This window comes from Stegodyphus dumicola, chromosome X2, assembly GCF_044657685.1.
Source record: "Stegodyphus dumicola isolate Sdum_Otavi_A_Nest chromosome X2, ASM4465768v1".
Taxonomy (NCBI): domain Eukaryota; kingdom Metazoa; phylum Arthropoda; class Arachnida; order Araneae; family Eresidae; genus Stegodyphus; species Stegodyphus dumicola.
Window position 1 is genome coordinate 123,189,431 of NC_140781.1, and position 15,641 is coordinate 123,205,071.

Below are 15,641 nucleotides of genomic sequence, written 5' to 3' on the forward strand. Positions count from 1 at the left end.
TTAGCCTCACAGTGTGTTATCTTATTGGCAGAAACCATTTACTCTCTACTCCACCCAACCACGGGAACTTATCCAAAAAGACGGCTTACAGCCTTACAAAGCTTACAAGCAAGTTTGGATGTTGTTGTTCGGGGAAAGAGTAGCCTGTTAGGAACTACTTAAATTTAAGCAAAGAAAGAAATCAACAGATTGTTAAGAATCGCTATTAGAATAAAACAGAAACTTGTGTTAGATAAAATATGGAAAGGATGCCTGAAAAATTAACTGCCGCGGACTGTCTGGACTTGCCAAATGTCTACAGGCGGATGCTAATCCTAACACAACTGTTATATATCTATTATGCTGTTTGTAATGTCGTTGGTCTTTCATTAAGGTAAGACGTAACGTATTAGTTTTTGCACATAGTAAACTAAAAAAAAAAAAGGAACATTAAAATTTAAATCCTAGCGCCTAAACGTATTTTAACGCAGAAGATTACTTTTCATGCGCCTGACTCTTATGTAAAACATTTAAAAGATCGTGTACCTGTTACCACTAAGATAACAAATTCGTGCGTAATTTAATTCTTCGTGCAAGCTGAAACTGGAATTGTTTTTACAAATTGAACCATGTATGTACATTTTCCTTCGTAGTACTTGTAAACAGGATAATACATACATAAGTAGAAAACTGAATATTGTCGTAAAAAAATCAAACATGACACTGAGCACAGAAATACAGCCACAGTTAAAAGTATGGGGGACACCAGCGATGTACCACGGGTCAACTGGGGATGCCTTTCGACACTTACTAGCTCTTATAAAAAAAAGAGAGAGGAAAAAAGAAGGGAGAAAGGAAATTGCAAGTTTTATACGAATTTACATAGAAGGGTTGAGGAAATGGGTAACTGAAGTTTTCCAAATGGTTTAGAGTTTGCCTATTATGGTACATCGTGCAATCCCACCGTACGCCCCGCATCCAGTATTTATTGAAAATAATGATGTAGGGCCTTAGGAGATTACGATATAGTCTGAATAATTCAATTTAATTTGTGAATTTAAAATTTACAAATTACATTGAACATCTGCTTTAGTGCAACAAAAATAACCATATAAACATAATTAGTAAACAAATAAACATAATCAGATAACTAAAATAAGTACTGGAAACACAATGTTACAATGAATTGTAATAGTAATGCTTAAGTGGAGGATGTCTGTGGGTTATTTCAGATATAAAGGTTTATTGCAGTTTATAAAGTTCACAAGTGGAGTCATTTTGTCCATGTAAAAGTTCACTAAATTTATGCAGACTTACACTTGACAGAGATCTAAGCCGTAGGAAAGCTGATCCCCAAAACCTGCATACATAGTTGTCTTGCTGATAAATGGCATCTGGGCGACGTGATAACATAGGATGATTAAAATTGCGTCCACGTAACTGCGAACCGCCATAGTAACTTGAAGGACAACTAGTGTCCCAACAAATCACTCCCCACACTGTCACACACTGTGTAATCGTCGTATGCCGCTCGACAACAGAATGCCGGATCAGACCTCTGGCCTGGCCGTCTCAAGATGCGTGTACATTAGTAATCAGCGTTGAGACTGAATCGGGATTCATCGCTGAAGATCACACTCCTCCAGTCGGTCACTCTCCAGCTTGCCCGCGATCGGTAAAAATTATTTCGACACTGCCTATGACGCGAGATCAGTAGTAGGCGTCTTAATGGACGTCGACAGCATATACCAGCGTCGGTCAATAGTCTCCGCATTGTTTCCCTTGATACCACCGGATGCCTGGAAGATGATAAAAGACGTCAAATCGATGCTAGCGACGTTGTTGGTGCGGAAGTGACCTCTCTTATGATTGCGCGATCCTCGCGCTCATTTGTGTTTTTGGGCCGCCTGACCCTCCGCCATGGTAGATTATCTCCCACACAGAGCATTGTCGCCAACACTGAGCAACTATCATATCGCGCCGACCGTGGTGGCGGCCGATACGCCTGTTCGATCAGCCTGCTTCTCTAAGGCCTAATATACGTCCCTTCTCAATGTCCGATAACTGTTCATACTGCCGCTGGTTACGTCTCAGAGGCATCTTTAGTCACAATACCGTCCATCCAAGTCGACAGATTTGTTTGAATAGCCCTATGGCATTAGAAATCATGCTTTTAAACTCTCCCAGCTAGGCATTTCTTATGCGCATAACGCTCTTATTTTTGTCCCACTGGAGTCGAAATTTAAATCATTTGTATATCTCTTACCAGGCTACATTTCTGCCGACTTTCGTGATTGTGGCTCGATTACTTCTGGATGCATGTATTTTTTTTTGTGACAGAGTGCATTTTTCCAAAAGAAAAACTCTACAATTCTGGAACTTTTCAAAAACGTATTCGTACAGCTCTTCTCAGTATGACAGAGCACAATCAATAGCTACCACTTAAAACTAACGTTAAACACAAGACAATATAAAAGCCTCAGTGCTTAAGCTTGCAGAATGATCTCTCAATACTCTATACTACCTTGATGTCAAATCTGAACTAAACTGAAAACTCAGAGTCTATCCACTCTTATATAATTCCCTCCCCCGACGCCGAGAAATTTTCAGTACCCTTGGTTCTCGAAATTGCTGGAAGGCAAACACAGTTACAGTTACATAGGGGTCAGACCAAAATGTCGCCATGTCTGGAAGTTTGGCGACAAAAATTAGTCGCTAAAACCATTGCCAGTTTGACGCTATATCGCCAATTTGGCGAGACAGTCATTTGCCTCATTATTAAATGGACTTGCTCCTGTAACCTTATTTTTCCGGTGAAACTTTACATTTTTCAGGATTTTCATGTTATATAATACTATAATTTATATATAATTTCCCTAAAATTATTTACATATATACAAAATTCCTTACGATATTAAATGGTTATTGGAGGAGTTAAAGTAACAAGAATCAGCGTAATATTCATAAATTTGTAGGACTAAGTTTCCAAATGTTTAAATATAGAACCTTTCTGCCGTTTGCTCTTTTGCAGCAGTAGAAGCAGATTCTATATTTAAACCTTCGAAATTAGTCCAGCAAATTTATGAATATTACTCTAATTCTTGTTGCTTCAATCCCTCCAGCAATCATTATTTGGCGTGTTATTTTTAGCTCAAATATTAAACTTTCTTAGTTCGATCAGTTTCTGTTCTTTTCCCCCTTTTCGTACGCAGTTATCTGAAACTCACTCAAATTTTTATAGGCGTCTCAATAAATAAAATTAACAGCTCTATCCTTTTAACAGTTTTAAAATGAGTTGAAAATAAATGCTATATATCTTATATGTATATCGGCAGATAATGTATCTCAAATACTGTAACAGTGTGCATAAAAGCTAATATGGCTGTTAACGGTGTTAAAATCTTATTTAAATTATTAGATGGAAGATCATGTACATAAACACATTTTGTTACATGTCAAAATTAAAAATTCAAATACATTTTTAGTTTTAGAATAAAGGAAAGAAAAAGCTTTCGAAGTTACTTGTAAAGATAAAACTTGTAAACGGGCTAATGTTCAGTAATGGTGTATTCTTTCTTAATGATTTAACATCACTGTACAGCATCAGCAATGCTGCAGAAGTGATATTAAGTTACTGAAAAGTATGCAGAGTATTTTTGCTATCAGTTTTCAATTAATGCTACTTGTATCCTGAAAATATTTTGCATAAATCGTAATTTACTGGTAAATGTATAAAATACAAATCTTTTTAGAGTTAATACATAATCTTATATGCTAAAATAAAGTAAAATACGTACCACTAGTTCCGCAAATTTTGAATTTAACTCCTCTTCATCAGGCATGGGTTGAGTGGGTGTAAGTGGATGTGGCTGCAAGTTGATGATTCCTCCATTTTCGACTACATGGTACGTTATTTCTGGTGGTTCATTGCTGCCAAAGCAGCTACAGAAACCTTTTCCTCTTCTTTGAGCAGGCATGGTTTGGGGCATTGATGATGGAATAGTCACAAGAACTTGCTATAAAGAGAAAGTATAACTTTGTAAAAAATGCCTTCATAACACATAAGAAAACAATATAAAAATATTTACAAATACAATTTCGATATTTTACATTTTGCTTTCAAAAGAATTGAGGTAAAGAAAGCTAATTTCCTCATACGATGCTTATTTAATCTTTATTAAGGCGCTTTAAGCCCAAGCACTTTTTGTCAGCGTATTCTTTTACAACTTTGTTGCTACTTGCAGGAAATAATCTAGAATGAGTTAGCAGTTGTGCAAAATCATTAGATTTTTTTTTTTTTTTTTTTTTGAACAGGAAGCATAAAAATTCAGCAATGCTGTTATCGGAAGTAGAAATCCGGATCTCTTGATGTTAGCCTGACGTACTTCGAAGGTATGCGGTAGAAAAGGAGAAAAAGTCTTACATTCTTCCCCACTTTGAAGGCAACTGCGGGGGAGGAAACCCAGTCACCAAATCTTGGTGGTGATGAATTATCATCCACCACATTTTAGTTCGGGGGGGGTAGATTGTATTGCAGAGTCGTGAGACTTGTAGAGTCGATTAAGCTTTTCGAAAAAGAAAAACCAACGATGCTTTCGCCGGGATTCGAACTATGAAGCTTCCGACTGCTAGCCGGACGTACACCGCGAATGCTCGAAAGGAAAGAAAAAAGTCCTTATACTGTAACAACAATATGAATCATTTAAAGTAGTTATAATTATGTATCATATGAACGCATATCATTGTAAAGCATTGCATTTAAAATAATAACAGCGAGGTCAGATAAAAACTGAGATATAAGGGAATGTAATAGGAACAAAAAAATGAGCACCAGAAGATAAAGGAGTCTCATCCGCTGTAGAATATGGACTTCAGTCCCTAGAAAAACGGCCGAAGGTTTTTAAGACTTTTAAACTTAGATAAGCAAACCGAGAAGTGTATCAAATCACGTTAAGTTAAAGAAACTTAGAAAACATTCAATTGCATCATCTTCAGTCCTTTGAGAATACAATGTCCACTTTATTATTAAAAACCTTTTTTTATCGGTACGTTTATTTTGTTTGTGCATAGTATAATTTATCTTAGATTACAATGTTGTTTTATTTCATAAAACGTAAAATTGTAAAAATTTTGGATTTTGGATTTTCATTTCATATTTCTGTTCTTCGCAAATCCAAAATCCTCTTACAAACAAATTATAATACAATCTTAAAATGCATGATGTTTGATTTTTAATTCTATCTTAAATTTCCCCATAATTTTTTAGTCTGTTCTAACGAAGCATTTCTCATTTAAATCATCTGGTTTTAATCAAGAACTGAGAGATTTTTTTAAAAAAGATTGTTTAAATGTAAACCCTAACAAGACTGCAAAAAATTACGGTGGATCGCCAAAGCATATACATTCATTCATTTCTAAAAGAGCTAAATTGCATCAAAATTTTGTTACAGTAGCATTTAACTAAAATATTTGAGGTTAATATTCAAATTTCTTTATGAATAATAAGATTCCTTCTAACAGTACGTTTCTTCATATACAAAAACTACTGCATAATATTTATTAATACTCTATTGCAGTTCCAAAGCATTATTTAACCATAGTATTCACCCAGGGGGAACGATCGATTTTCTTACCAAGTGGTATAGTTTATTTATGGCAAAGCACACGAAGGCTATCTTAAGGGAAGAAATGCCTTCGTAGAGAACTTCATAAGGAAAACTGACTCGTACCCACGTTACACATGTAGAAAAAATGAAAACCGCCTATGCAGCCTGAAGCAGAAGTCGAACTACCAGTATTCAGGTACTTTATCGCTTGGCTGGTAGTGGTTATTATAACCAAATGACAGAATATTATATGAGATTCTAGATAGTGAAATAGAAGCCCAACCCTGTAGAAATAGAAGCTTCTGTTTATTAATTTGTAGTAAAGAAAAGGAGCTTGATTTGTGGTAAATAAAAGGAGCTCTGCAAAATTGCAGGTCTAAATTAATTAATTATTATTTTTGGTCCTCTGAGTTTTTGAGATGCTGTTAAAATTGTTTCCCATACGAAAACAGAAATTATCCTCATGATGATAGATCTGTCGAGTAAGGGATTAGTAATAAAAGTTACATTTTTATTTTCAGTCAAAAGCTTGACGATAGTTACAATGTGAATAGTGGGAGCTAAAATCTTTTACCTGATCCAGCTATTTCTTGCTCAGTGCAATGAATTCCTTTAGGAAATCGGATCTATTACTCCTTTCTACAATGTGGAGTCTACCGTCTTTCCCTTCAAGCAGAAATATCTTGCGAATTATTCCCTTCCAATAATATCCCCTTACCCGAAAATAATCAACATGAATATAAAATTCAAATTCATTTATATCAAAATGAATACAAAATTTTAAGCCTCGGTAGGAGGAAGACTAAGGTGAATTTTCCCTTGCTCATCAAAATGGTTGTTATTTTGTTTTTTGATTATATGTAAAACCCAAACCTTCATCGCTGGGAATGATGCGCTTAAAAATTATTGGGATTACTGTTTTGCTGTTTCAGTCAAATCATAATTACTTTTAGTTTTTCAGACTTTGAATCTCCAACAACACGTACCGGGGCATAAATTAAAACAAACAAACAATAAATTAAATTAATTAATAAAACAATTAAATAAATAAATAAATATATTCCTTTCCATAAAGAGACTATATTTTAAAGGGAAATAAAGAGCTTGGAGCATGCCTAGTAACCACTGCTATTAATTTTTACTTGGCAGGACCGTTGGGACTGACTGAAAAAATTCAGTCCTAATACTAAGAAAATGCACTGCATAAAAGAAGGTTTGAGAAATGAATTGAAAGATTATCTAGCTCTTCTTCATTTACAGGACTTTTTCTCAGTATTCTTCCTTTGTTCTTCGTACTAAAAACGAAGTTGCTGTTAACTGAATTATGGAAAAATACGCGACGGTTATGGAAATAGATGTCTTCGTGGAGGACTTTCCAAATGAAATTTGGCTCGTATTCACGTTACATATGGAGTGATCCACGAAAACGCCCATACAGCTAACACGTTCTTCGTGGTAAAATTCGGAATGAGTTGTCAGTGTATTGCAGTGTTATACACTCGGTTATTGGTGGCCTAGTATAACTGTGAATATCGCTTTGTAGTTTTACATATGCTTGAATGCTAACAGGAATTTTATAGTAAAAGCAACTTCTAAAGTCATCCTCCAAGATGATATATACCACCCTGACTGTTATATGACTATTAAGATTGCTTCAAAATACTTATTTTGCGTGAATATTTTTTTAAGGAAAAAATAGTAATTTTGATTGAGGAAAAGAACACATTCAGGAAGATTTAAGATGAAAAAATTACCATGTCATGGTACCACTGCGTAAAGTCCTCAGTATTATATTTATTTGTAACTTTACATTTAGATGAATATTATACCTAATTCAATTCCTACTGAATTCAGAATACAATTTTTACCTGTTACAGTCAAGGTAAAGCGTTGCTATGGAAACAGTTATCTGCTTTGGCATCTTGCCAAAGATCTAAATGGATCGAAGCATAGTTCTGGAAGAGCCGTTAATAACTTACAGGTTTCAATTTAAAGAAGCCTTGCAGTTGCTTCAACTAGGAAAGCTGTCGCTGCGATTTCATGAACAGAAAAATCTGTTGCCTTTATCTGCTATGAGCATTTTTTGCAGTTAAACTGCAGTAAAAGAAAGCAGAAAAGTTTTTTCTACTTTCATACATATTTGTTTCCTAGAGATGGACAGTGACGAGTGGCGTGCTCAAGGAACCTAGTAAGGTGTGCTGAAGAAATTGCGCATTGAAACGGATGACATATTTATTAACATTCGAAGAACTAAATTCTATTCTGCGTAACTTGAAATAACATATTCTTTTAAACAACTACAAGTTCCAAAAGGAGGAAGTGTTCGTATAATGGTGACACAGTCTCTCAAGCCCAATACATTTACGTTTTCTTTAGCCGTCCAGACGGTATAGTGGTTAGGAGAGCCTACTGTGTTATCGAAGGGCCCGGGTTCGAATCCCGAAGAAGGCATGGATGTTTGTAAATGTATAGTGTCTTTGCGGTATGGGGGCACTGTAAATATATGGCGAGCCAAAAGTCCTCTCGTGTGTTAGGGGTAGGGGAGAGGGGTGGGAGACCCTCGCACTATTTCCCGGGTGCTTTCCGTCAAAATTGGCGTGGAAGTAGAAGTCCAACCACGTTGAGGCTTTGGCAACCATTTTTCCATGAAATATAGGGACAAGACAATAACAACTTTTTCTTTAAAATTAATCTAACTAATTACCATTATATTTTGAAGCTAGATTTAACGTTATCTAAGTTAAAAGAAAGTGCATACAAAAGCAGTTGAGCAAGATGTTTTGAAAGTTCTATTTACGTAATTATATATATACTATAAATGTTATATAAATGATTTTAATGACTTTCTTTGGAATTTTATACCTTAAAAGAAAAGAAAATAAATAAAAATGCACTTTTCTGTTAAACTGACCGCACAGAAATCCTTGCATATCAAAACCTAATATATACTATAAATGTTATATAAATTATATACTATAAATGTTATATAAATGATTTTAATGACTTTCTATGGAATTTTATACCTTAAAAGAAAAGAAAATAAATAAAAATGCACTTTTCTGTTAAACTGACCGCACAGAAATCCTTGCATATCAAAACCTAAGGCAATTCTAACACTAATTTAAAATTACGCAAAATTCAACCTTCGACTGGCTAACACAGTAGAAAACCTCTATCTATTTTAAGGGAATTTGACACTGGTCCACCCTCTACAAAGAACAAAAATATTCTGTTCCTTAAAGAACCGACAATTATTTTCCTCTTCTTCTGGGAGAATATGTTGTACGTATTTAGAAAACTAGATTGTTTTCGTTTCTTGTAGAAGAGGGATCACGGTCAGATTCCTTGGAAACAAAGAGAGTTCCTGTGAAAACCTAATAATGCCTAGCAAAGTCTTGCACTTTTCCTAATTTTAAAATTAGCGTGTTTTTCTTCCATTTGTTAAGTTTTACATTGGCGAAACTAATATTTTATCTCCTTAAAAATTATTTGGTATACCTGCCTGAAATCATAATTTTTGATGAACAGGATATCTACAGCTGTACAGATCAACACGCATAACTACAGTTCCTTTACAACAGTTTTTGATTTAAAATTTGATATTTTCGTTTATGTAATTTAGTTAGTAGAATAAGCTGGCAAGAAAAAAGAAAGCGACTCATGTAATGAGGAATAAAATACAGTTGAATATTCTTGAGGACATTTTGAAAGGCCAGAATGTTAGAAACTTTTTAAGTGGCAATATTTATTAACAAAAACAGTTTATTTAAAGAGATAGGTGAGCTAGTGAACTACCTAAAAACTACAGCAGCATCAAACAGGCAAATTATCTGCTTTTAGAATGATTTATAGTAAATTGATCAATTAAGTCTATGTTTTCGGTTTTGGACGGAATTACTCATTCTAGAAGCAGCGTCTGTAACTTAATGGATGTAAATTACTGTAATTTTTCTACGACGAAGGATTCAGCAGTCAACAAATATATTCAGTAGTCAGCATATATAAGTATCATTCTTTCTAATAGTTGTGCTAATCAATACTGAGTGGTAATTTAAGATACACGTTTGAACAGAAGTGAGTGAGCATAGGCAGCCAAAGCAGAATTCAAGTGAATCAGAGTCAGTTTAAAGGGAGTATCTCAAATGTTATAAGTTCTATATTTTGGTGTTTGTTCAGTGCAAATAAATTACGTGTGTGTTCTTTATGGAACTTATGAATAAGGTTATGTCTAACATTAAGCTGACCTTCGGAAAAGTCACATTATTAGCTATGACAAATGAAAATAAAATGCAAACCACAGGAAATTTCCCTTAGCTTTTTCAGTCTTTTAAGGTAGTACGTCAGTAGATACTGTTCACACTGTAGTGCAGACCGACAACTCGATAAATTAAGTTAACAAGAGCTCGATCAGTCGTTGAAACATAAAAGATTTTATTCTTGGAAAAAAAGTAAAGCTTTAAAAATGAAATTCTTGGGCACGTATTTCTAAAACTTATAAACTAATAAAATTTCATAAGAATATTTATTATGGAATTATTTATTAGGCAAGAAACTTAGATTATCAAACGCTTCCATCCAGGAAAAATTTATGAACAATTTTGAATTTTACTTTAACAATCAGATGTGTTTGAGGGAAAACTTATACGTGAATTTTTAATTTAAGTTCTATTACATCCCAATTTATCGCCGCCCATTAGTGGCCAAGCGGTTAAAACCACTGAACACCGTTCAACATAGATTCAAATCCCTACGAAAGAGTTGGCAACATGGGTGGTTTTGTGGTTTTCTCCATATGTAAGGTAAATATGAGCTCCCTTAGAAATTCCACCCATAACGGTAGATAACCCTTGTGTGTTTTATATTCAAATAATCAACCAACCCAAGTTATTGCATAACGTATCTGGCATTGTACAAGTTTGAAGGATATATTGATTATACAGGGTGATTCTAAATTGCTTTTATAAATTAAGAGGGGTGATAGTATTCATCCAGATGAGCAATAATTACCATAGAACATAAAGTCGTATTCCACTCTGAGAGGCAGAAAAGAGGAATACTAGAATTCCAACCTGAACATACAACAGTGTTGGGAAAGCGAATGGACAAGACCAAAAGTTGCACAGTGAGTTTAGTGAAAACTCACAGAGAGCGCACAAAACGGATAAAGCCGAGAACTCGGCGTTCGAGTGTTAATTCGAGCTCAGACTTTGACGGCATACACTCAAATGCGCATCTTTGGTTGGCAAGGTCTCAACCTCGCAAATGATTAAAACAAGTTAATTAGCTAATCAAGGGCTGAATATTATCGACTAACCTCAACTTCCGCTGTATGCCGAGATTAGCATGAAAAGTTCATGCAGTGCTCCAGCTGTCAGAACTTCGTGTCCCAAAGAAGACTGCAAGTAGAATTAGAGCAGCACAGTAAAGTCCAGGATAGAAAATGGCGAAGGGGGGACAACTGCTACCTTGGATACTTGATATTAAGGTAGCAGTTGTTTCACCCTAACAGATAATTTAACCCTTAATAATTTAGATAATTAACTTGTTCCAAACGTTTGCGAGGTTGAGACCTTGCCAGCCAAAGATGTGCATCTGAGTGTTTGCCATTAAATTCTGAGCTCGAATTAACACTCGAACGCCAAGTTTTCGGTTTTATCCGTTTTGCGCACTCTGAGGTTTCCACTAAACTGATTGTGCAACTTTTAGTCTTGTTCATTCGCTCTCCCAACACTGTCGTAAGGTCAGGTTGGAATTCTAATATTCCTCTTTTCTGCCTCTCAGAGTGGACTGCGACCACTCTGACAGGCAGAAAAGAGGTTCTGTGGTTATCTATGTTCTGTGGTAATTATTGCTCATCTGGATGAGTACTATCACCCTTTTTAATTTGTAAAAGCAATTTAGAATCACCCTGTACATGAAAACGAATGTTTAAAATACACTTTCCCCAAAAGTTAAGGAACCGCATGTTTTTTATACCTGATTTGAAAAGGAAGCAACATAGAAACAATAAATTTAGAGGACATATTCACTAAACAGTTCTTTAATGAATGCGACATAGAATGTGTTTAAAATTCAACATATACATGAATTGCAATAAAGAACTACATGCTTGGCAGAGAAATGCAGTTACAGGAAAATTTGGAGAAACAGTACATTACAGTTTTTTTTAGGAAATATGTGGTGGTAACATTATAAAAATGGGTTCTAATAAGGAATGTCTCCACCCCTAGCTGCAATACATTGGTGGCATCGACGTTCCATGCTGTCAATTAAGCTGTCGGCCAGTGAAATGGGAAGTAACGACCAGGCATGGAGTATTCCTTGTTCAAGCTCATCTAACGACATTAGAGGAGGACTTTAAGCAGCAACCTGTCTTCCAAGATAGTCCCAAAGATACTCTATAGGATTTAGGTCTGGGAACTGAGTTGTCCATTCCATCCACTCCATACAGTGACCCTCAAGATATTATTCAGCAACCCGAGCTCGGTGGAATGGCGCACTATCGCTCATCCGAAGAAATACAGTACCAACAGCAGCAGCAGCATATGGATGAACATACTGAAAGAATCTCATCTCGATATCTCACATCGGTCAACGTTCCTACATGGAACACATGCAGGTCAGTGGTCAAGCAACTGGTCGTCTTGCAGACAGACCTGTATTGTGTAGACGTCTGTGCTAGTAACTGAGATTCCTGTTGCCACTAAATGATCTATCATGAGCTGAGGCACAGAAATGTTGCTCCTCCTTTGGGTCGAAAGAGCTAAATAACGGTCTCCCGCAGGTGTTGTAGAGAGATCTCAGCCCAAACCATTATTCCACCACCTCTGTAATTGCGTCTTTCCACAATGTAGGATTGGATGTATCTGGTGCCCTGTTCTCTCCAGATTAGCTGACGATCTGAATCACGCTCCAGTGAGAACCTGGATTCGTCTGAGAAGAGAACAGACGCCCATTGTTGACTGATCCAGGATACATGTTCTCTTGCCCAACATAAACGGAGATCTCTATGTCCAAGACACACAGACAACAGGTCATCTTGCATGCAGACCTATATTTTGCAGGCGTCTGTGCACTGTAGTAACTGAGATTCCTGTTCCTGTTGCCACTAAATGATCTGCCATAAGCTGAGGCACAGAAATGTTGCTCTTCCTTCAGGTCAAAAGAGCTAAACAACGGTCTCCCGCAGCTGTTGTAACTGTTGATCTGGCTGGAACATGTCTTCTAGACACATAATCCTCGGATTCAAACTAATTCCATAGTCGCAGACTACACTACGAGAGACAATGAGATGTCTACCAGCATCAGCTTGTGACATCCTCATCCATCCGATCACCCGCCACCTCAACAAATCGCGCAAACGACTGCTTCTGGACATTGATAGACTCTGTTGAATGCTGTCAACGAAACTGCTGTTGAAGATCAACAATTGTGAACGAAACTTACAATTTCTGCATTTATTCCCCAAATTCTATTTCTATAAAATAAAAGTGTTAGCTACTGTTTTTGCATATATTTTCTTAAACTTCATTACTATCATGCATCTAAACTGTGAATTTAAATGTTACTGACATTTTTGAAATGGTAAGTTTTGAAAAACATGCTGTTCTTTAACTTTTGGAGGTCAGTGTAGATTGCATATCTATTTGATTCAAGGCTTGCTTAATCTTAAAACATAGCATCTCAATCTTGCTTAATCTTAAAACATAGCATCTTAATCTTGCTTAATTTTAAAACATAGCATAAACAATCTTAAAGCATAGTAATTTGTTACATCGAATTTTATGCTGATCATTTAAACAGTATAATAAAAAAATAAGCAGCATAATAAAAAAATTGTGAATGGCATAATAAGCAATGCAAATCAAACAAATTATTTGTAGAGATACTGTAATCGACTCGGATATTATACTGAATATTTAGAGAGCATATACCGTGTATAGAATAATTTTGTGAAGTACATTATAAACTAAAATAATGCAAATTAAAGGAATTTATTCTGAAGTAAAATGGACTAGAAGTAGCAGAGAAGATTTAGATCTTATGACGATTATTTAACGAGTATATACGATGTATGGAATCATTTTGTGGCATTCATCATAATGTAATCTTTAATTTTATAAATTATATTATTTCTGTAAATTAAAATTAAAATACAAATATTGAATAAAATGCATACATAACTGTGAACTACAATTTTACCACTGTGTTACTACTATGTTATGTATTATATCACTGTAGTATTGCCATTATTATTTCCATTTTAGGAAACTTAGAAGCTTCGTTTGTTTACAAAAACGAATACTGGATCGTAAAATTTTATTGAATTATTAACTTTAAAAAAGTGATATGCAGTAAGACACTTACGAAACTTATATTAGCAGAACTATATTGTTACATTTCATAATTAGGTAACCATTAAATGAACTTTTTTTTCAGTACTGAAATATTTTTGTCTGAAATATTTAAACAACATTGTTTTTTCTGTTTTGAAACATGTTGTTCTTGTCTTCAATGTTGATTTTATTAACAAAATCAATAAACTATTCCTCCAGATTAAACTGATAGAAAATTCAGTTAGATTGTTAAAAGTGGGTTATTCCTCTTTCCCGAGTTTTATTTAACTGCTGTGAGATAAACCAGGTTTTTTTTATTAGTTTGGTTTAGTTTATTTGACTATGGCAAAGCCCATGATGGCTACTTGCCTAAAGAAAGGGACGCTTTTGTGGAGGACTTTCTAAGAGAAACAAGCATCCACGTTACACATGAGGAAAACCATGAAAACGGCCACGCGTTTGCCGGGATTCAAACCCCAGTCGACCTACCAGCCGCGATTTTGAATTAATCATGGATGCTGTTCCTGATATTGCCCGTTTATCGGGAGTCTACTGTACATCATAAATAAATAAATATTGCCGGTAAAAATACAAAAAGTAAATATAATATACATTAAATATAAAATTAATATACATTAATTTGCCGGTAAAATTAATATACATTAAGTACCAATTTTTGTTATCGCACTCACCTTAGTCGCCAAACTCTGGCAATCATGCGAATGACAGTTCTTTAGATAACCATATCCATTGTAAGCTGCAAACTGAAAATTCATCAAATTATCTGTACGTCTTTAAAAAGTCGCCAAATTGCACCAAGGTGGTTGCGCTAATATGTAAGTACCCAAAAGTATGCCTTAGCATATTCTAATGATAACATTACTTTTATTCGGTTTAGATATAAAAGCAAACATTTCTTTCCTCATTGCGTACTGTACATATTTATGAACACTCAGTTTTACGGTATTTACGTATTAGCGCAACTATCTTGTAGAAGGTTGCTAAAATATTCAGAATACGCATAATTCTTAAGTTTCAACAAGCAATGTCGGCATTTTCGTATGTGTTGTGTTTGTTGTTTTCCAATTTAATGTTTTTTATAGACAAAACTGTTATACTTTTTATCTTAAATCCAGTTTTAAAATAGACACTCGTGAGATTCGCCTGCAGGGGAAGAAACTGCACTAAAATTTCTGCATTAATAAAATTACTTCAAAAGTCATTAAGGGAAACATTGTTTTAAATATGTTTTTAAAATTTTGCAACATAACATTTTAAAAATCTGTATTGATTTTCAGTATAAATACAAATTATAATGTAAAATATATATGAAATTAACAAATAATTCTTTGCAGTTACGAGTCATCTTTCTTTTCTCTCTATAAAAAATCGCTATGCGACAAGTTAGTTGCTCTAACACGTTAAGTACCAGAAACACGATAATGTGATACCAAAATATCAGCTTCATTACCACTCTTGTAAATATAACGTTGCATTAAGAAATATGCTCACTTAGAAAGAGAGAAACGCTCTTGCAGGTATAAACTAATAATTAGGTTATAGATGTGTCGCCTGTGTTTGTTAGCTTGTATTAGATATGGCTGCCAAATTATAAATATTTTAGGTGACTGACAAAACAAATGCAGAAAGACGAAGAAGCATGCTAATTTTAAAATAAATTCAGTTGTTATCTCATTCTAGCTGAAACGAAAAGCAATTT

At 34.9% G+C, this 15,641-nt stretch overlaps 1 protein-coding gene across 3 annotated transcripts in view; it reads right to left on the minus strand.

Annotated features, from left to right (window-relative positions):
• The window catches only part of DAAM (disheveled-associated activator of morphogenesis-like protein), a 173,731-nt gene that overhangs the window by 73,242 nt on the left and 84,848 nt on the right, over positions 1-15,641 (minus strand). For 2 of the 3 annotated variants that reach the window (XM_035354125.2, XM_035354124.2), the window contains exon 2: positions 3,777-3,995. In XM_035354125.2, coding sequence (XP_035210016.2) covers positions 3,777-3,968 — 192 coding nt within the window. In that variant the 5' untranslated portion in view covers positions 3,969-3,995. Of the gene's footprint in view, positions 1-3,776; positions 3,996-14,613; positions 14,686-15,641 lie in introns of all 3 variants that reach the window. The other variant, XM_035354123.2, reaches the window with a different exon arrangement.